General features: G+C 41.9%; 1 protein-coding gene across 2 annotated transcripts in view; it reads left to right on the top strand.

Moving 5' to 3' along the window:
- The window catches only part of MCCC2 (methylcrotonyl-CoA carboxylase subunit 2), a 91,577-nt gene that overhangs the window by 47,363 nt on the left and 20,705 nt on the right, over positions 1–23,509 (top strand). For both annotated transcript variants that reach the window (XM_073344321.2, XM_073344319.2), the window contains 5 exons: positions 8,091–8,155; positions 16,266–16,365; positions 17,541–17,636; positions 19,044–19,116; positions 19,367–19,443. In XM_073344321.2, the coding sequence (XP_073200422.2) occupies positions 8,091–8,155; positions 16,266–16,365; positions 17,541–17,636; positions 19,044–19,116; positions 19,367–19,443 (411 nt within the window). The remainder of the gene's footprint in view (positions 1–8,090; positions 8,156–16,265; positions 16,366–17,540; positions 17,637–19,043; positions 19,117–19,366; positions 19,444–23,509) is intronic.

The following is a 23,509-nucleotide window of genomic DNA, read 5'->3' as shown; positions in this document are numbered from 1 at the left end:
AGTCACTTACAATCTATCTCTTTGTAGTTAAATAAACTTGTTTTATTCTTTAATCAAACTGATCCAGTTTTGCATTCAAACTGAATTGTTTGGGTCATTCCCTTTAAAGTAGCAAACTGTTGAATATTGTTCTCTTACAGGAGCAATGGACCTACCATATCAGGACTGTCCAGGAAGGGACTGGACAATGCAGAAGACAAGTTTTGGGGGACAATTCGGGACTGGGTGTATGTTGTAGTAACCAAGGCTGCTAAGGTCAGTGTTGCTGGCAGGCAGCTATATCAGACACTCAGGGTATGACCTGCATGCCGGTCGGCTGTTTGTTAGGAGCTCAAAGCAGCACCCCAGGTTGCAGGCGAGCCACCCCAGGTTGCAGAGCAGGTGCTGACACAACCCCTTACTGGTCTAGATTGCACCCCAAATGTGATACAGGGATTTTTCCTGAACCAAAATCCAGTGCTGCCTAACATCAGCTGGGAAGCTGAAAGGAAGGAACTATAGTCACACATTCTAAGAAGGTGATAAACGCCCTCCTCGCATCTCAGAAGTGATTCACAGGTGATGTCTATATATCACTTGAGGTTTAGATGAGTGTTACAAGGAACACACATCAAGGCTAAGTCAGCTGAAGCAAAGGACGTTCTAGTGTTTTTACAAGATGGCCTGACCATGGGGCTCAAGGCCAACACTTTTTGGAAAGATAAGTCATCAATTGCAGGCACATTGCGCTGTAAGAAATCCACCCATCACATAACAGATTTCTTATTAGTCCTCTGGCAATGTGCAGATACTTGTCATAATCTCAATCTGTGTACCAGTAAAACCACTTTTCAGTTTCATAGCTGGTAGCTCCTATTCTCGCTGAAAGTATGTTCCCTACTCTCTACTTCCTTGTCCAGTGAGGTGTCAGAGCTTGGTGTGCTGTCAGTGAAACTTCAGTTCCATATTCTATCAAACATTTTATGAACTAGCCAGGTGTCCATCCCCAATGTCACCACAATCTTCCTCATGTAATAGGAAGTGGCAATATTGTCCTTCTGGATGAATCCAAACATCCCAAGGAAGTAGAGTACTTAATTTAGAAGTGAAAAGAGCCTTCAGGAGAATAAAGGTATATATAGCTGCATCATTCAAAGCCTCTGGTCCAACTGTTCTCATTACTGTGCACTTGTGAAAAGAGCAGTGATTTTGTGGGAAAGAGATCATACACATCTTAGGAGGAGAGCTGTCAGGCTAGAAGAGGGCCTTCCATCTACACTTGCTCAAATACTATAGAGCCGCCATCCTCACCCCTGCTGATTCACTGTTTAGTAGAAGAATGTTATGGAACAGGGTGCCCCAATAACTCTTAAGGATGTTTCAGTCCTACATAGGTAAATTGAATCCACCTTTCTTCTCTAGGGATGATATACTGCTTTCTGTATCCCCCTGTGAAGACTGTCTGACATGCAGAACACTGAGAAAGGGAAAATTCTGTCTTACCCCTATGAATTTTCATTTGAGGACTCTCATGTCAGACAGTCGAACTTTCCCTTGGAGGACTGTATTATGTTGAGAGTATTCTTCTGGCGATTACTCGCTTGTTAAGTAGATTGAAAGGAAACAGGATGTTCATACAGGAAATACCTAAATTTCATGTTAAGGCTTTGCTGCAAATGGTTGGAGTTGAATAGCACTTTTAAATAGTGTTTTTTAGCTCTGGAATGTATCATTCTAGAGGGCTCTTTCTGAACGATGGGTGGTCCTCAGCCCAGGCTCGGAGCAAAAATCTGATGAACCGCCAGAAGCCAGGGTGATGGGGAATGCCCATTTGTGAAGACTGTCTGACATGGTGGGTCCTAGAACGAAAATTCACAGGTAAAACAGAATTTTCCCTTTTTGTCATAATGTTCATCTGAGTCCAATAATATGAAATTCCAATGAGATGTAACAGAAGGTTGTGTTTATGAAAAGTACCATTATAATATTAAACTAACTTTCCCATAAAATGTTTAGATTTATCAGATATATTACAAGATACTGAGGTCAAGAATTTTAAACATAGGGGCCCAGAGTTAGCCTATTAAATCTTTATGTACCCACCTAAATAAGTGGTCTTTCAAATCCTATGAGCATCCAGCAGTTCCTATTGAATTTAAGCTGAATCTGTTAGTTTTGGGGTCTGGAATAGATATTTAGACATAATTTAGTACCCAACAAATGCTTCATGTGTCCCATCTTTCTTTTTCTGGCACTTTGGGAGGGGGTGATTGTAGGTATACTGTGAAATTAGTGGGCTTTTTTTTTATTTAAGTTCTTTACATATTTTATGTTTGTTATAATTTATTGTGAAAGTGCATAGAGGTTTTGATGAGCTCTTCTGGATGTTTATAAATGGGTTGCAGCCATTGTTTGCTGCTTTCTGGTATATTAAGGACTGAAAGGTTTTGGATTTTTTTTAAAGGCTTTTCTCTTGTTCTATCTTGGATATATCAAGAAGTCAAGTCTGATCTTCTCTCTGTTTGCTGGAGGATTTCTTGGATGATTGAGAGTTGTGAATAGGGAGATTTGATAGCCTCTAAAGGTAGGGATGGAACTGCTGAATATTTAACAAGACAGCTTTTCCCCTTGTACTTGGGGTTTTTTTTATGTTGTTTTCTCAGTTCTTTATAAACATAACATAACTTCTCACTGCTAACAATCAGGTTTCATTTGCATATCTTCTCTGATGTTATAAACCTCCTGCTTCTCCAATCATCCACAGTGTTTTCCAGGAAAAACACAGTAGGAAGGAACTAATTTCCCTTCTCCAAACTTTTCAGGCTACCATCAACATAAAGACACAAAAAAGGCACAAACCCATTTTGTTGCTTTGTAGATGACATTTAAAGTTGCGGAAATACATACTTGTAATCATGCCAAAAGGCTCTTAATCTCCAGAGGCAATAGTGAAAATGCAATAAGGTGGATCAGGGAACTGTTTGATTTGCAGTGTGTGTTGATACTTTATTTCATATGATTCAGCATGCTGCAAGCTTCTTGAGCAGCTCTTGTTTTATGTAGTATATATAAAAATTTGAACAAAATCAGAGGTTATTTGGGTTCTCTTCCCTGAGTTTTGTATATGTGAGAGATAACTAGGACTGAGGCTAGACAAGAGGTCTTGGCATTTGTGGTTGGCAAATATTTAATAGTTACATTACAGAGAACCTGGATCTGACCTTTCAAGAGGATTTTATCTAAAAAACTTGAATGTGAGAAAAAAAACTTTTTGTATATTGCAAAATAAACAATAAAGATGGATTTAGTACTGAAAATACCTCTAATGATCTGAGTTTAGGCACTGAGAATAAGCATTTATTACTGGACATTTTGGTTCAATAAGCAATCATAAGCCAAAGATCTAACTGGCATTTTTCTTGAAGTTGTGACTTGTTGTGGGCTAGCATTGAGTCTAAATATATTTACAAATATTTACATATTTTATTTTAACATAATTAAAGTAATGAATAGCCCAGGGGTTGGTATTTGGCCAGAATGACTTTACCTTTTGTGACCGGATTCCCCGGGGAGCCAGCTGAGGTCACTCAATTTGGGTGGACTGCAAAGAATGGGGCAGACAATCCCCAAAGCTGGTGGATATTCCAATACTTAGATTTGCCAAGCCAGCACAAAACAGCTTCTTTATTACCTCACTGGTTACCCAGAAGCCAACAGCACAGTTCCCTTAAAATAACCCAGCCTCAGGCCTCCATCTAGACACCCAAGTCAGATATGATGAGGATTAATGAAAATCTTCATCGTATAAAAAAGTTCTACCAATCCCAAGGGATCAGACACATTACCTTCCAGGTTAATGAATATTCCAGATCTTACCCAAATACACACTTACAACCAATTCTTATTCACTAAACTAAAATTTATTAAAAAAGAAAAGAGAGTGGGTATAGGTTAAAAGATTAGTAAACACACAGACATGAGTCAATCTTGAGATTCAGATTCATAGCAGAGATGGTGAGTTTGTAGTTGCAAAGAGTTTTTAGAATTTAGTCCATAGGTTATAGTCCAATGTCTAATATCCTATTCAGGGTGTTCCAGTTTACGACTGGGATTTCAATCTTGTGGCTTAAGCTTCCCCTGCACTGAAGCATCAAGCAGATCTGAGATGACAGGATCAGGACCCAAGGGTCTTTTATACATTGTTCTAGCATTCACTTGACCATACAGTCCTGGGTAAACAATAGGCTTTTAATGTAACCTTCTGTTTCCTAACACCACCATTAGTTATACAAATTAATATAGGGCAATTTATCCATTTGGCAGTCTATCACAAACTTCAGAGAGACATATAAACAATGATGTTATTGCACTCAAGATTCATCTAAATGTTAACATTCCCTTTTGATCTCTGAATCAACAGCTATAGTGACAGACAGGAACTGTCTGTTTACATGGCTAACATTTATGAGTACACAATTAGTATCACTTCTAACAATATAGGTTTGCTTTTCAAAGTTCTAGCCTATCTACCATAGATCCTAATTACCATTTCTAACATGTCTCTACTGGTTGGCTTTGGGTTAGTTAGCCTGCAAGCTGTTTAACGCCTTCTGGCCATGTGTTATACTTTGTATAAGATTCGGTGCAATTATATAACAGTGGTAGCAACAATGGTTTGCATGATTATATTTTAATTAGATAATATCACACCTTTTATGTGGTTAGGTGTAATCTGGCAAAGTTCCTAGTGGATATCTAGACAGTCACATAATCAGAAGAATACCATGACCGCTGATAGGAATTCAGCAGAGAAACCAAGTATTGAATGGTCACAGAAATTGAATTATTCTTTCTCCTGAAAATGTAGCTGATCTGGAACAGGTTCCTCCCTTCCCCAATTATTGGGCAGTGTGAGAAGATTTTCAGTGCTGCCTGTACTCTTCCTGACCTGTTTAGTAGTTCAGTAGAGGTCTTTACTCTCTAGGATTGTCAGGTGGGCCTGTTTTACAAGTACTAACAACTCATTTTATGTAAAACACACAAAGAAGTGATGTGACGACATTACAGTGGTGGGCACTTACATTTCTGGAACAAAGGTGGAAAACGTGGGTTTTCTTTTGTGTGATCGCACACTCCCTATTAACAGTTAATGTATTACAGAGTATTTCACATCCTAGTGGATACAATGTAGTATAAAGTTCCTATTTTTAGCCATAGGAGGGACATGAGATATTTGACCATAAACTAGTCGCATGTCCAAGGCAGTATTTTATCCATCTTGGGCCAGTATAATTGTAGAGAGAAAATTCCACTTTTGGAGAAAGAAAAGTTTCTTAAGCAGGTTGATTTTTAAAATAAATGCTCAGACATCTGGAATATTGGTGATGATCCAGGCACAGATGAATCAATGGGCAGAGGTCCAATGATACACTTATAGGCACATAATTATCATCATACCAGAGCCATGTGATAAATTATGGAAATAGGTGCAAAGTAAAATCTGTCACATGGGTCTGTAATTTATCACATGCATCACCACCACATACATGTGGAATGTGCATATATCTCACGCTCATAGTTTTTCTAGCAATTACTTTGGAAGAATTTCTACCAAAATACTTTTTGACAACATTTAGGATACTTGTTTTATAAAAATGAAGTTTCCAAAGATGAAGAAATCTCTCTATATAAATTTGTCTCTTGGCAAATCTCAATCCTTGCAGATTGAGCACCACCTAGATGGATCTCTATGTAGACTCTGAATGTGGCCTGGATGGATACTCACTTTACGTCCATCATTGGCAATCTTATTACACCACCAGATTTTTTGGTGGCCACATGATTGCTGGCCACGTAGCAGCATTCTTGGGTAAACTTGGTCTTCTATCTTAATATGTCCTTACCAAGAAAACTGGTAAAAAAACAAAACCAGTGCTGATAAAAGTGACTGCTGGGTTCAGCTACGAATATCCTCATTGTTAACCTTGTCCTGCCTCTTAATATGTAGCAGCTGACGAGGATGACAAGAATCCAAAACATCAATCTTTAGCTCTTCAGCCTTCCACAGCACTCGCATTTTACTGCTGTGCAATAAAGTTGGTATAACTGTGGTTCTATAGATCTGCAGCTTTGTAGCACACTTGATGTCATGACATCCCTCTAGAGGTTGCTGAAGGGACCAAAACATGGCAGCAGCTGCTGCTATATGAATGTCAACATCTTTTGAGTATCCTCTAGCACTATCTATAATGCTTTCCAAGTATTTGATAGTTGCCACCTACTTGATGTTCCATCTAGACAGGTTAATACTGAGCTGGTTGTGTTCTGGAGCTGGAGGCTGTTTGATGGTGATTGCCAGGGGCTTAGTTTTATCTGGATTAATAACCAGACCAGTGTGGTCTGCTTCTTGCCTAATCAGACTGGCCATCAGCTGTGGCATAATGGCCCTTTCACAAGGTTTCATTGGTTGTCACCTCAGTAGCAGAGAAACTCTTAGCCATTTCAGATACAGGGACAACTGACCAGATTGTTGCAGGTGGCTGGCTTCAGTATAAGCATCCTTCTGACTTTTTATATCTGTAATAACATATGATACCCGATTCCTTGCATACATTTTCAGAACTTTCATCAGTGTTCACAGTAGCTTAACATAATTTTTTTTCTTGATAAATGTCATAATTCCAGTGACCACAGTAGTAGTTATAGTTGTTTTCCAACCCATTTTCAAAACTCATTGATACAATCACTGGAATTATAATCAGGCTCCACTTCTTAGCACTTTGTCACTGGATGTGAAATACTACACACAAAAGCAATATATGATGAATGTGTGTATTTTATATATGCAGGGATTCAGATATGAAAGTATTATCCCTGTTAATGAATAAGTCAAAATTTAATAATTTTATGAGTATTTTCGTATTGCAAGTAAATGATTTTTAATTTAGTTAATCAGATTCTTGGATTAAATTCAGAATTTGAAATTCAAAAAGTGATATGAGAATGGTGATATTTTTCTCTCCTGATGTCTGCTCTGCCTCCTACATCCCTGTTCCTCTGAGCTACACAGTGTTTTTTTCAGCTTTGGAGAAATCTTTATTTATAAAGCATTTATGCTAATTATTATTTTGGAAAGGTACATCAATAGATGTGTTTCAATAGTAATTAATGCAAAAAACATGAGATTACATTGCTTTATTATAGGTAGAAATTCTATCACTCCTAAATTACTCTGTCAAGTCCTTTTGACAAACCCAAGTTACTTCACACCGTGTTGTTTTTTTAGGAGGATCACCCTTAATTCCGATAATTTTCTTTTATAAAAGTGCTCTTTTTAGAAAAGGTTTCTTTTTAAATTATTTTGTGGGTGTGAGACAACACTCAGTAATGCACAGGTGGATTTAGATTGTTTTAAGGTTAATAATAGAATAACTAAATTAAACATTTAACATTTGTAAAAGAGTTTGTCAAGAAAATAACTGAATATTAGAGTAGATTTTGAATCAGAAAATGTATAAGCTAGTACCATGTGCCAGTAGGGAAATGGTTTGTCTAGTGACATTCCATTTGAAAAAGGAATTATTTAATTTTGGCATTGGTATATTCCAGGAATTGAGTCCAAGCCTTGCATTTGTGGTTCTCACTTGGAACGTTTATGGATACAGCACAGCATCCCATTTGACATTAACGTTAGCTTTGTGAAAAAGAGCAGAATACCTGTAGCTAGATTAAAAATGGTTTACACTAATAATCTATTGATGAGTAATAACTTTTACAAGGTATGCATTAGGTGATGGTTTTAATCTAAAAAATAATGGTCAGGTAATACATATACCCACACACATTAGTATAGGAAAGAGCTTTGTGGATATAGAACTTAAATGTAAATGCTGAATAATGAAGGTATGAATTCCATGAAATTTGGGTAATTTAAAAAAGATCATCTTAGCACATTTTAAATACTATAGCAGGAAAATATTGCAGAAACATGACTGAGTCTAATTAGTGAAGAAACATTTGGAGAGGAACTCTTTTTATTACTAAACTTTCCTAAACATTCATGTGAAATAAGTGCAAACTCTTTCCCTGATTCTGCTGTTTATATACTATAGGTTAAAGCTGCAACTGGTGAGGAGGTATCAGCAGAGGATCTTGGAGGTGCTGATCTTCACTGCCGGTAAAACAAACAAAACCCCCTGGGGTTTGTCATTTTCCACATACCCCCTTTAGTTTTTAATGGGGCTAAAAATGAACTGATCAAAAGATTTTTCTAAAGCAGGTTGGTCCACCTAGTTTAGTATCCTTGTCTAGCAATGACCAGTAACTAATTATTCTTCTTCGAGTGTTTGTTCATGTCCATTCCGATCAAGTGTGTGCATGTGCATGGTAGCTGGAAGATTTTTCCCATAGCAGCCTCCGTGAGGTTGGCCTGGGCACCCCCTGGAGTTGCGCCTTCATGGTGCTCAATATAGAGCCCTGCCCACCTGCCAACCCCTCAGTTCCTTTTTACCGCCAGTGACAGTTAGCTGGAATGTCCCATAGCCCTTGCTTAGCAAGTGCCTTTATCTCTGTGTTTTGTGTATAGTTCTCTCTAGTTAGTTGTATAGTAGTTAGAGTTAGTTGGGGGTTCCCCACCTTCCAACTCCCCGGAACTGAGGTATGCCGCAGTCCCTGGGTTTCAAAACCTGTGAGGTCTGCGCTAAGTGCATGCCAAAGAGTGACCCCCACACTTCTTGTCTAAGGTGCCTAAGGGAAGGTCACCAAAAGGACCGGTGTAGGAACTGCCGCGAGTTCCGTCCCAGAACTATTAAAGAAAGAGAACAGCGGGTTAAGGTTCTCCTAATGGAGGCAGCTCTTTGCCCCCATTCACACCCTGGGTCGGGGGACACCACGCACAGCACATCGGCGGGGAGTGCCCTGGCACTGTCATCCCAGGAACTGGTGCTGAAAAAGGACTCTCTTTGAGACACTCGGCACCAGCACAGCTCCTCTCGTGGCCAGTCGGCCAGGCACCAGTCTCAGTCGCCAGTGTCACAGAAGAAGAAGAAGCTGGAGAGAGAGCATTCTCCCCCTGCTAAGTCTAAGGAGCCAACAGCCGTGAGACCCCAGTTGGGCCACAACACTAGATCCCCGGACAGGGCCGAGTTGACTCCTGCCCAGGTGAAGCTGTTGAGTCTGGGCCCATCGCGATCGCCAGACTCTACTGGCCAGCAACTGCCGCTCCCCTTGACACCGGTGGCTTTTTAAGCAGCTCAAGACTTGCTGCATGTCACAGCGCCATTCTCGCCCCCTAGCACAGAGGCGGCTCCGTCCCTGTCTGCACCACCGCGACCCCAGGTGCAATCCAGAGGGAAGCTGGCGATGATATCCTGGCACTCTCCTCCTCAGTGGCACCCTCCAGCACTGACACCTGTGGAGAGAGAATCCCGTCGGTCCCTGAGCTCCCTCCGCTCGGTGCCCCGAAGCATGGCTCCTCCGTGGTGTTCGTTTTTGGAGACCTCAGAGTTGGAGTCAGACACCTACCGTTCAGATAAGAGCAGGAGCAGCAGGTCCAGGTCGCGGTGGGACAGGCAGGCTTACCTGGCGCCGTGGCCACCGCAGTGGCAGAACCCCTCTCAGTGGCCCTTCTGGACTTCCTGGGCCTTTCACCAGAGCCAGGGAAGGAGCCAAGGGTTCCACTCAGTGGTGGCTTCGGCCACCTTTATCCCACCGGCTGAGCAACCAGCCACTGAACCACTACCACCAACGTTGACACCATTGACTGTGGCACCGTCGCTGGCTTCGACACCAGCTGTGGCTTCGACACTGGCATCAGCACTGGCCTCAACAGTGGCTCCGATGCCACCAGCAGTACTGACAGCGACCCCGAGTTCTATGCTGACAACCCCATCAACAAGCACGGCACCATCCTTGTCTGCTCCTGCACAGGACCCCCAAGAGTCACGGGATCCATTGGGTGCCGCTGGCAGGGAGCAGCTGCCATTATTTGGGGCTTCCTCCTCGTCGTCACCAGACGAGATGCTGGCTGGTACTGCCATAGCCCCGGCGCTTGAGGACAATCGGGTGTTGCAGCACTTGCTGCACCAGGTGACCCAGGGTTTGGGCATCAAGGCAGAGGAAGTAACAGAGGACTCCGATCCCATGATGAATATCCTCGCGCTCTCTTGACCTTCCCGTATTGCCCTACTGCTCATAAAAACTATTGTGGACACCAGCAAAACCCTGTGGCAGACCCCAGTCTCATTGCCACCCACGGCCAAGTGCAATGAACAACAGTATTTTGTGCCGTCTAAGGGTTATGAACATCTTTATTCCCACCCGCAACCTGATTCGCTTGTTGTGGACGCTGCTAACCAGCGTGAGTGTCAAGGTTTTCAAGGCCCTTCCCCTAAAAACAGGGAGGCTAAAAAACTCTACCTTTTTCAGGAGGAAGGTCTATTCCACGGGTGGATTGCAGCTCCATATTTCCAACCAATAGGCCACTGTCAGTCAGTACTCTTTTAATACCTCTATTGCAATGGCAAAATTTGCTGAGCTGCTCCCTCTAACTCCCATGCCGAGTTTTCGGCCTTGGTTGAGGAGGGCAAACTGATCTCTTGAGTTTCCCTCCATGACGAGAGTCATGGCTACAGAGGTGGTCATGAGAAGGGGCTCCTGGATCCAGGTCTCAGGTCTCCTGTACAAGGTTCAGCAGACCATACAGGACCTCCCATTTGAGGGTGTGACTCTGTTTTCGGAGAAGACAGATAAAAGGCTACGCAGCCTAAAAGACTCTAGAGCCACCCTCAAATCCTTGGGCCTACACACTCTTGCCACGCAGCGGAAACCTTTCAGGCCTCAACCTCCTCCACGGTTCTACCAACAGGATGGCTCCCAGAGGAGGACTAGGAATGGCAGAAAAAAGCCACACCCATCCTCAGCCCAGGGCTCTGGCCAACCCAAACCATCTTCTGGCCCCAAACTAGCCTTTTAAAGGTGTGGTCGAGCATGGTGCACTTGAACAAAAACTGGATCTACCTTTTCCTCCCGACTGTCCCCTTTCTACTGGGCATGGTCCCATAGGACTTTGGACTGCTGGGTGTGCCGCAAGGTGGAGAGGGGATACTCCATCCAATTCTGTGCCCTCCCGCCCTTCCACTCCTCTTACCCGTCCCTCTTCAGGGACCCTTCTGATGAGCAGCTCCTTATCTAGGAGGTGCACTCACTCCTTTCACTAGGAGCAGTGGAAAAGGTTTCTCAGGAGCGGAAGGGCAGGCGTTTCTATTCTCGGTATTTCCTAATACGGAAAGCCAAGGGCTCAGGCCCATACTAGACCTGCAAGAACTCAACAAATTTATAAAGAAGCTCAAGTTCCACATGGTCTCTTAGGCCTCCATCATCCCTTCATTGGATCCAGGAGACTGGTATGCCGCCCTCAACTTGAAAGACATGGACTTTCATATAGCTATAACTGTCCCACAGAAAATACCACAGGTGTGTGGTAAACACCCACTACCAGTTCACAGTCCTCCCGTTCAGCCTGTCAGCAGCGCCTCGCGTTTTTACTAAGTGCATGGCATTTGTGGCTGCGTTCCTGTGCAGACAACAGGTGCAGGTGTTCCTGTACCGTGGCGACTGGCTCATCAAGGGCCACTCCAGGTCTCAAGTGGAAGCACGAGTCAACTTCATAAGGGCTATGTTCGACAAACTGGGCCTTCTTCTGAACGAGGGGAAATCAACGCTGTCCCCGGTTCAGAGGATAGAATTTATAGGGGCAGTACTGGACTCGACTCAAGCCTCCTGGAAGCAAGGTTTCGGTCCCTTGGTGACATCATACGAGGTCTCAGCCGGTTCCCCTCCAGCACAGCAAGAAATTGCCTGAAAATCGTGGGACACATCGCTTCTTGTACCTACATAGTACAGCATGCCAGACTCAGACTTTGACCACTTCAGTCATGGCTAACGTTAGTGTATCAGCCAGTCTGGGACAGCTTGGACAGGATCGTAATCCTGCCTCGCATGGTACTTGACTCCCTCCTGTGATGGCTCGACCCACAGATAGTATGTGCAGGGGTCCCCTTCACCAGCCCTCAGCCGTCCCTCTTGCTAGTGACAGATGCGTCAGCCTTGGGCTGGGGAGCACATTTGGAAGACCTCAGGATACAAGGCCTTTGGTCTCAGGCAGAACTTGCTCTCCACATCGATGTCAGAGAGCTCAGAGCGGTATGCCTTGCATGCCAGACTTTCCGAGACCACTTGATAGGGAGATGTGTGTCAGTTATGACAGACAACACCATGGCGATGTTCTAATATCAACAAACAGGGGTGTGTGTTCCTTTCCCCTGTGCTAGGAAGCTCTCATGTTGTGGGACTTCTTTGTAGGGCACTCAATACATCTGCAAGCATCGTAGCAACCTGGAGTGCAGAACGAGTTGGCAGACTATCTCAGCAGGTTGTTCTACGGCCACGAGTGGTTCCTTTACCCGGACATGGTGACCTCAGTCTTCCATCAGTGGGGTTTTCCCCAAATAGACCTGTTAGTCAAACTACGCAACAGGAAGTGCCAGCAGTTTTGCTCCTTCCTAAATCACATCCCGGCTTCCATCGTGGATGCGTTCCTCCTCCCATAGGGAGGCTGTCCCCTGTACGCATTTCCGCCTATCCCTCTCATTCACAAGGTGCTCCTCAAGATACAGAGGAAACAAGTGTCCTAAACATACAGTTAAGGGTAGCATAAAATCCCTCCTTTACCTGTAAAGGGTTAAGAAGCTCAGATAACCTGGTTGGCACCTGACCAAAAGGACCAATAAGGGGAGGAGATACTTTCAAATCTGTGGGGGAAGGTTTTTGTTTTGTTTTTGTGTTTTGTGTGTTGTCTCCGGAGACAAAAAGAGAGACCAAGGAAGTAATCCAGCTCCTTCTGAAATTATACATCTAATATTACAGAAATAGTAAGTAATAGCAAGGAATGCGTTGGATTTGTCTTTTGTTTTAGCTTGTGAATTTTCCCTGTGCTAAGAGGGAGGTTTATCCCTGTTTTTTGTAACTTTGAAGTTTTGTCTAGGGGGGAATCCTCTGTGTTTTAAGTCTTATTACCCTGTAAAATTACCTTCCATCCTGATTTTACAGAGGTGCTTCATTTACTTTTTTTTCTTTATAATAAAGTTCTGTTTTTTAAGAATCTGACTAGTGTTTAGTGTCCTAAAAACCCAAGAGTCTGATCTGTGCTCACCTTGTTTACCTATTCTCAAGCCTCCCCAGGAAAGGGGGAGAAGAGGCTTGGGGGAATATTTTGGGGAAACAGGAACTCCAAGTGGTCCTTTTCTGAATCTTTGTCTTACTCACTTGGTGGTAGCAGCAGTACTCATCCAAGGACAAGGAAGGATTTGTGCCTTGGGGAAGTTTTTAACGTAAGCTGGTAGAAATAAGCTTAGGGGGTCTTTCATGCGGGTCCCCACCTCTGTACCCTAGATTTCAGAGTGGGGAGGGACCCCTGACAACAAGCTTTGGTGATATTGATAGCTCAGCCTGGCCCCACCAGCACTGGTACACATCATTCCTGGTAATGTCTGTGGAAGCTCCAATCACCATGCTGCTCTTCCCGGATTTACTAATTTAGGATCATGGCCGTCTCCAACACGCTAACCTCAAGTTGCTGCACCTCACTGTGTGGAAGCTCCATGGCTGAATCCAATGGAGCTTTCTTGCTCGGATCAGGTTAGACAAGTCCTCCTTGGCAGTAGGAAACCCTCCATGAGAGCCATCTACTTTGCCAAGTGGAAGAGATTTTCAATCTGGTCGGCGCAGCACCGTTTGTCCCCGACGCTCACCTCTGTGCCATTTATATTAGACTATCTTGTCCATGTCGTCAGTAAGGGTTCACTTGGCCACCATCTCTGCCTTCCACCCAGGCACAGACGGCCGCTCAGTCTTTGCTAACCCTATGATCAGCCGCTTCCTTAAAGGTCTTGACAGGCTATACCCGCATGTCCGACAGCCTGTCCTGGCTTGGGATCTCAATCTGGTCCTTTCCAGACTCATGGGACCACCCTTTGAATCTTTGGCAACATGCTCCCTGCTCTATCTCTCGTACAAGGTACTGTTTCTCATAGTGATAACCTCAGCCAGAAGGGTGTCTGAGCTCAAGGCACTGACATCAGAACCCCCTTACATGGGTTCAATAAAGACAAGGTTCAGCTCAGGCCTTACTCAGCGTTCCTCCCAAAGGTTGTCTCCCAGTTTCACATAAACCAGGACATCTTCCTCCCAGTGTTCTATCCTAAGCCACACTCCAGCGGCAGGGAGCAAAGGCTTCACTCATTAGATGTCTGCAGAGTGCTACATTGAGAGAAAGAAGCGATTCTGAAAGTCTGTCCAGTTATTTATGGCAGTGGTAGACAGAATGAAAGGTCTTCCTGTCTCCTCTCAATGCATCTCATCATGGATCATGTCCTGCATCCGTGAGTGCTACAACCTGGTGAAGATGCCTGCTCCTCCGATCACTGCACACTCCATCAGGGCTCAGGCCTCTTCAGCTGTGTTCCTGGCGCAGGTTCCCACCCAGGAAATCTGCAGAGCAGCAACGTGGGCCTCCATACACACTTTCACCATGCACTGTGTGATCACCCAGCAGGCCAGAGACGATGCAGCCTTTGGAAGAGCAGTGCTCCAGTCAGTAGACGGCTCTGACACCACCTGAACTTGGGCTTGTGAGTCACCTGATTGGAATGGACATAAACAAGCATTGAAGAAGAAAAAAACTGTTACTCGCCATCTCGTAACTGTTTATCTTGGAGATGTATTATTCACGTCCATTTGAATACCCACCCTCTGTCAGAGTAGCTGGCAAGAAGGAACTGAGGGGGTGACGGGTTGGCAGGGCTCTATACTGAGCGCCATGAAGGTGCAACTCCAGGGGGCGCCCCGGCTGACCCGATGGAGGCTGCTATGGGAAAAATTGTCCGGCTACTGTGCATATGCGGGTGCGCACACCTGATTGAAATGGACATGAACAACACATTTCGAAGAACAACAGTTACGAGAAGGTGAGTAACCATTTTTTCAGAGAAAGACAACCCACTTCCATAATTTACCAGTCCAGTTATTTAAATGTACACATTTAATGCCCGCAGTCCCCATCCAATGATAGTAGTGGAAATTGTACTGAAAATGGTGTCCTTGTGCAATAACTAAGGAAATTCTAGGAAGTCTCTAGATACCATGTTTGACCTCAGATTCCCAGACTTTGTAGTGTTGTATTTTACTGGTAATACTTTATCTTCGGCTATTCAAGATTTTTTTTTTAATTTAAGACTTGGTATTTTTTATTTTGTCATTTTTGAGGTTATTGAATTGGTAGCATTATAAGAACTTGTATGACAGACGCATTCTATTGCTGTAAGTATGGCAGTGTGGGTATCATATGTTGGAATAAAATTTTTGTTATTATATATATCAACTGCAATAACATGTCCATTATAGGTATATTTCTATTGTGCATTCTGTGTTTTATGTTATTAGGCTATTAAATCATGGAAAAGGTCATACATCTTATACCTTCTAGGATTCTTTCCTTTATGGTCAATTGTAGCTTATTGCACACTAAATCAAAATGTCCACTGATAAAAGGAACATTTGTAAAGAGTCTATACTATCAAAGCTGAAATAACTATATACTTTCACTTTCTCAGAATGGGAAGGGAAAAAAAGCAAAATGTAAGCATTCCTTTATAATACAATGAATAAATAAGCTCCGTTTGTACTTCAGTTTACTGGTGATTGAAGTGTTATTGTTAAGGTAATTAATGATATTTTAAAATCACTGTCAAATTTCTCCCATGATTTCAGTTATTTTCATTCACTATTTTAACTCATATTTTAGAAGTTTAGTATTGAAATTTTTCTTCCCTAATAGTTCTTCATTCTTCAACATGCATTGTTTTTTATTGTTCACTTACTCATAAATATTGGGCTGCTCAAAATAGATTTTATTTTAAATATTGAAACACTTTGTATTTTAAACCGATGTAAGGAACTACATGGATGGTGCAAAAATATACAAGAAAAAAGGAGTGCAAATATGATGTCTGCCAACTTTGTGGTCTCTTTACAAATGTAAAAAAAACTGAAACTATACGTTAACTTCCTAAATATGGATTTGGGAGCCTGGTTTTAGGCATCTAATTTTTAAAATATTGGCCAAAGTATTTTAAAAACTCTCATTTTTACCAGTTTTTTGTGTATGTGTGGTGTATATTACATACATTATAAATATATATATATATATATATATATTTACTTCTGTACAGAAAGTCTGGTGTAACTGATCACTATGCTTTGGATGACAATCATGCACTTCATCTAGCTAGGAAAGTTGTGAGGAGTTTAAATTACCAAAAGAAAGCAGATGTAAGTATATATGTGATTTTTTTTAACATAATGCATTTTCTAAATTAAAATGTATAATTTTTCCTTTTTTTGCTGTGTCATAGCCGTGTTCGGCCCAGGATATGTGTGAGACATGGGTGAGGTAATATCTTTTATTGGACCAACTTCTGTTGGTCAGTGAAGCTTTTGAATAACGCAGAGCTGAAGAAGAGCTCTGTGTAGCTCAAAGTAAGAGAGATTATCTTATCCACCTTGTTTTTCTAGTTTTTCCTTATTATTTGTATGTGCATTGGTATGTTTGACATTAAATACATTTTTGACATTGAAAAAAGACATGGTTCCTGTCCCAAAGAGCTAAAGGTCTAATCTTGCAAGTATGTGCTCCTATATGCAGTCCCAGTGAAACTGATGGGACTACATGCAGGAGTAAGCAGAGGTTTGGGGGTAACTGTTTCAGAAATATGCTCTAAATTAAGTTCCACAACATACTTAATTTTAAGCATATGACCAGTCAGTCCCATTGACATCAGTGGGACCTCCTCATGCTTCAAGTCAGATACATGCTGAAATACCTCCTTGAAACTGAGTTTTAGACAGTAATGAACAAAGGAAGTGGAGAGGGAGGGGGTGCACTCAAATCATTAATAATTCAGGTTCATCATGTGTCTTGTTGATTTTAAAATAATAGGGTAGGTTTGATGTAAAGGGTGAATGGCTTGTAGTGGAGGAATTGGCTTAGGTCAGAGGGTCAGACTGAGGAGATAGAGTACACTGGCTGAAGGAGGAGAGGGTATGTAAACATAAGTAATGGCCCGGAAAAAATCTTTTTCAGTTTATGATGTGCCAATTACCCTGGTATCTAGGTGGGGACAGGGTGCAGATATGCAAAAGGGAGAAAGATGCAAAAGTTTTGGTGAAGTGGGAGGAATTGTCAGTGTGGAGCATGGGCAGAGGTGACATGTGCAGTAGAAGTTAGGGACAGAAAGAAGGAGAGGAGTGATGCTGTTCAGACCCTTCAGTGTAAGGGGCTTGAACTTGATGCAAAACAAGGTTCAAAGCCAGTAAAGTGATCTGAGCATGAGTGGTGAAAGGGGAGCTATGAACAGGGTAGTTGGGAAATTAATTAGGCTGTTTTGGCTTATCATGATGTGAAATAATTTCTTTGTCATTTTAATAGCTTTATTAAATTGCTACAGGTGACTATAGAACCATCAGAAGAGCCTTTATATCCTGCTGATGAATTATATGGAATAGTTGGGGATCAGCTTAAAAGAAACTTTGATGTCAAAGAGGTATGGATAAAAATGTAGCTGCAAAATACACACACAAAATACTTTTTGCACTCAGTTTCCTTGCAGGAAGGCATGCTTCATTTATTCCTCAACATTTGTCTTCAGAATACAGCTGTTGGGCTTGATGAATCTTCCATTATTATAGGATCTTCTAATGTTTTAAATGTTCTTGTTTTAGTAAGCCCAGTAAAATGTGAATGCATTGTTAAAAATTTAACACTTTTCTATTATTCTCTTGAAAAAACGATTAACAAAGGTTAGAGTTTAAAAGTATTTTTAAAAGGTTGCCAAGACTACAGTTAAATAATAGGTTTGCAGATCTTCTACACCACGTGGCCACTGCTTGGATACAGTATTTTAGCATTCTTTTTTTGCTAATTCTGTAGAGCTAGATATAAAGAATTCTGTCCTGATTTAAGGATTCTGGAGGCCTCAAACGTAACAGAAATAGTTTAGCTCTCCCAGCCACACAAAGGGATCTCACCCTGCAGAGCGCGGCTCCACAATATGTAGCACTAGTGTGCACATCTGCTGATCGCAGTGTGCTCTTAGAGGGCCCTAAGGCCTCAGTAATAGCTGCACAAGCAGTTCACATATTGTTTATGGGTTGGGGAAGAGGACTGCATTCTCTCCAAGCCCCCCTGCCTATGATCCCACATGCAAAGCCTATTTACTCAAACTTTGCCTGCAAGACCAGTATTTGGTCTGTGGTTAAGAGTCCTGGCTTGAAACCTCCTTTAAATACTTTACCAGGAGACATGAAGTCTCACTTTCATTACAGGGATGCTGAAGTACTTGAATACTCCGATTTCCTATTCTTTAAAGTTGACATTTCTTTTGCCATGTGTCTTGCTGGTTATGCTCATATGCTTAGTCACAAAACCAAATCTTGGTCATTTTAAAACTGATTGTCCATTGTTGTATGACAGGTCCCAAACATAAGCAAAGCTTCATATGCATGTACCTTCAAAGAGAATGGCAAATGCATGTGTGTAGCTTTTTCTATCTTTGAAATGTATAGTGAGTGTACCCATTTGTGGTTAATATGCCTGGAAAAAACAGTTTTTCTGTCTGACATGGGAGTAAACAGAAGAACTTGCTTATGATTCAGTTTTGAAGGTGTGTAAAGTTTGGGACCTGATGTTTTCAATCTTTAAATCTCTTGATGAAAATAGAGGTAAAGCATAACTTATAAGGTATAAGGGTTCTTCCCCCCCCCCAGCCTAACTTTCGTCTACCATCAAAATAAATACATAAATCAGGATGCTTGACATCTTCTAAATGGAATGCCCTTGAATACTTGATGACAAGTTAAATGTCAAAGTGCACCCTGTCTTTCTAAACAAATTTTAGTGCAAACTAAAATAAGGAGGGAAACCTAATTTTCTTCTTCTTTCCCCCCTTAAGGTTATTGCTAGAATTGTAGATGGAAGTAAATTTGATGAATTCAAAGCCTTATATGGGGATACGTTAATCACAGGTATTTAGAACATATATTTTTTAAAAAAAATTATTCTGTAAATATTTCTCCCAGTTTTACAGGTGGGATAATTTTGTTTGGCTCATCCATTGTGCTGAGCTTTAAAATTATTTAATAATAAAGGGTTTTCTTTCCTCAGGAGACACATCATTACATCAAGAAAATAGTATTGGCTCTGCATTTTTTATAGTGAACTCAATGTACCTGAAAATTTGTAACTTTTTGTTGTTTTTCTTTTTTCCCTGTTCAGGATTTGCTAGACTATTTGGTTACCCAGTAGGAATTATTGGAAACAATGGAGTTCTCTTCTCCGAGTCAGCAAAGAAGGCAAGTTTAATGTGTTATTGAGTCTCTCTTCAAATTTTAATTGAACATCGTTACTGAGAACTCAACTACTGGATCAGAATTTCCAAGGGGAAAAATGGGGTTTTTTTTGTAATAACTAATGGATGTGTCTGTGTGGGTATCTGATGTGAAAATGAAATGACCATTTCATTTGATAGACTTTGAAAGTAATTTACTTTGTTTTATAAAAGGTGGTGTTACCATAACAGATTCAGATAAGAGGCAGACATGGCAACAGGAAAGTATAGTTACAAGAAGAGCAATCAAAGCTGTATGGATATGTCACAGTTGAAGTAATAAATTCTGAAACCTCCAGCTGTTACAGGAAAGTCAATACAAATGCTTTAAAAAGTAATTGTTAGATGAAATTCTAAACCTTTAAATTGAAATGTTACAGTTAATCATAATTTTTCTAGTGATTGATAAGAATTTAGTTCCAGTAAAAATTTCTGATGTACTCTTATTTCTCATTCTGGTATCCAATTTGTTGACTTACAATAGGTTTGCTTTTCATACTTCTTCTTGGTAACTCCTGAAAGAAACTAACTAATATAAGGATGTATATTATATATTAATTTTATCTTCTTTACAATCTCGGTACAATGTATTTTTGTTCCTTTTTAAAAAAACAAAAGTGTTCCTCCAGTACAATGTTCTGAATATGTCAGTGCCTTGACACAAGGATCAGGGAACAGAGAGGCTCTTTAGGTGAGAAGGTGGCTATTGGCCAAGTTTTGTCTTACTTAAATAAGGGATTCTGGATTCTTTAAAGAAACAGGTGACAAGGCCAAACTGAATTTCTATTTTGGGGGGAAGAAGGGCAATAGTAATCATATATCCTGGTCTCTTTTGGTGAAATCCTCACAGAACTGGTGAGGAAGTTAGTGCAGAAAGACTGGGGGAAAGAGAAAGCTTTTGGGAGAAAGTTGAAGGAGGGAAAAGATTTTGCTTGGCTCCTAGGTGGCATGAAACAAGGCACAAAGGTGAGCTGCGTGTAATGGAGAATACTTTGAACTTTAAGGATTGCAATAAATAAGACCATTTTGTGGTGACATTTATTTTCTACAGCTCTCTGCAGATTTAAAGACCTCATTACCCTTTTATACCTTCAGTATTCTCTGGTGATTAGTATTGCAAAAGCTTTCCTATCAACAAGAAAGCAAGGGAGTACTTTTTCTCTCTTTCCCCTTATTATTTCTGCCATAGCATCTGGCACTATAAGAGTAAGTTTATCAACCTCCAATCACCAAATAGAGTACATGTTCAGAACAATGGAATGATAGTGTTCAGAGTCCTCCCATGAAACTTGGTGGTAACTCTCGGCCACTTCTATCATCAGACCTGTCCAACTCATATTCTCCTGTTAAATGGCAGAAAACTTAATTAACACAGAGTTACGGTTGCCCAGTAACTGGTGACCTTTCAGAACATCAAATTTAGCACAACTCAGACTTCTGAAAACCAGGAAAATAAAGAGTTAAGGTAAATGCCCATGCAACCTCTACTTTGCCTTCTGGAGCAGGCAATAGTTATTGAGAATTATCTGCATTCACTATGGCTGCATTAACTGTGTGAGGTGTAGTGTACTGAATGGTAAAGGAGTGAATTGGAGCAGTTTGGATGAGCTGTCATAGTGATATGAGCAAGGTCCTGAGAAAATAACAGTTTTTAAAAAATCCAAAGCAGCATCATGAGTAAATGTTCAAGTTTCATGGGCTATGTATGGCCACCGAGACACCCCACCCCAAGGTTAGTAGGGCCTCTAAGATCCCAGAGCACACAGTAGTCAGGGAGAAGTGCTCAGACCCCTGCAGAGGGATCGCGCTCTCCCAGATCCCAGTGCACATACAGAAGGGAAGAATTCAGAGCTGACTGTCCCCCCATTCCTAAACCCCCAACTTCCTGTGCTACACCTTCCCTTTCACCTGAGTCCCCTAAGCACTCTTCCTTGCCCAACCACCCATTCCCACTTATCCCATCTCCATAATACCCCCATTTCTCGCTACAGACCCAAACCTCTTTTGAAGCCCTAGTCACTTCTCCCCTCCTCATGAACATTTGCATGTGTAATTTGTTTTCTTTTAAAAATAATTGCAGCATCTTCTGAATATTCTGCTGTATTCAGATTGCATTTCTAACTTCCCACCCTCACCCCAAACCAAAACACCAACAACCCACCCCCCACACCTGGACAGAGGCAGATTTTTCACAGTTGTTCATAGTTCATTCTCAGATTTCTGCCCAAGGTGCGTTTCAAACTTCAGAGTTGCTAGAATCTGTGAACTCAATGAAATACTATTTTTTTCCGCCTTGTGATTGAATTTTGGAAACATCTTGCTCAATGACCCCACATGTGGATTGCTAATCCAACAGTACAATGAGGCATAGCAAATTTTAAGACCATCTGTATAAGCACACGTATTTTAGAGCGCTAAGAAGAGTCATCCTTTTAACAAGAAGGACTTCCCAACCATAGTGAGGGCAGAGCTGGTGCTCCATTATAATATTGTATGAAATTAGGAGGAGACTGGAAGGGAGAGCCTCTCTGCATCCATCAGCAGCATAGAGCTTCAGAGGTGTTCAGTGGTCCATTTGTCTCAATGAGATGTTCTCAGGTGAAAGAGAATACCAAACAGAGATGAGTACATCCTGAAACAATAGCTCTGAGACATGTGAACTGCTCCTTTCATGTCAATGAGTGCTCCCCTCCATCAAATGCTGGAGAGTTTCTGATACCCATTCTTAGCTCCTTGCTTCTCACCTAGTCTCAGCAATGTGTTCTTGGTGCATGACCCAAGCATGCCTGTTCTAAGCTCCCCACCCAGAGGGCAGGATCGTGGCTCACCTCGGGGAGGGAGAGGGGCTCACACCCCCAGAAAGGCAAGGCCCTCCAGAACCACACTCACATGGGGAGGGGAGCAGGAAAGGGAAGTTACACCCCTGTAGATGGGCTGGGGTTTCCCGATCTTGGCGCACATATGGGGACAGAGAGCTGGGCTCAGAGACCATGGAGGTGCGGGAACCCTTAGATCCCAGCTCACATAACAAGGTAGGGAGAGGGACTTACATTTCTCCCAGAATAAAAATTCCCCTTTGACAGAGGCAGATGGGAGCAATATGTCTGCGTTTCTTTTTTCTTTTTCTTTTTTTTAAACTTCAGATTTCTCCCGTAGGTTGGATTTGAGCTCACCGGGACTAGAGTGTTGCTCAGAACTGGTAACCCTAATGTGTCCTTGAAGCCATTCAGGTCCTGTGACGTAGAGATAGTTTTATTGGCAGTTAGCACTTCACTCTGTATATTCTCAGTGTAATCCATTGGGTGCATAAACCTTCGGCCAGGTCTACACTACAGACCTATGTCAGTATAAGTACACCACTCAGGGGTGTGAAAAATCCACAAAATTGAGCAACGTAGTTAATACCCAGCTAACCCCCTGCATGTAGACAGCACTATGTCAGTGGGAGGGCTTCTCCTGCTGACATAGCTACTGCTTTTGGCAGGTGGATTAATTAGGCTGATGAGATAAGTTCTTTTGTTGGTGCAGTAGTGTCTTCACAAAAACCCCTTTGTGGTGCAGCTGTACTGCTGTACGTGAAGACAAGCCCTTAATGTGCCTAACTGGAGAAGCAAACTCTGTTTCAAAAAATGTTTTAATTTGATTTTCCCCAAAGGGATGGTGGGTGCCATGCACTCTGCTGGGGTAACCGTTAAGCATCTGAGATCTTGATGTGATGATCTGAGCCCTGGTTTGGTCTCTGTATGTCAGCAAAAAATGGTGCCAGAACCTGTCAACTTTAAGAAAAGCTGTTTTTTCCCCTCTAGGGGCTGTATCTTGGGAATCCGTCATTCAAATGGCCCCAAATTTGGATCACTGTCTGTACCCTCCTTCCCCATGAGGCACACCAAATTTCAAGGCAATCTGATTAACTATACGGATTAGAGCATTTAGAAAGCTGGTCTTAACAGCTCTGCTCTATTTTTTCTTTATATATATATATTTATAAATGAGACCCTTACCTAATTTTTAGCTTAGTCTGTACAACATAT

The sequence above is a fragment of the Lepidochelys kempii genome, chromosome 5 (assembly GCF_965140285.1).
Source record: "Lepidochelys kempii isolate rLepKem1 chromosome 5, rLepKem1.hap1, whole genome shotgun sequence".
Classification (NCBI taxonomy): domain Eukaryota; kingdom Metazoa; phylum Chordata; order Testudines; family Cheloniidae; genus Lepidochelys; species Lepidochelys kempii.
This window is presented reverse-complemented; position numbering and strand designations above follow the sequence as displayed.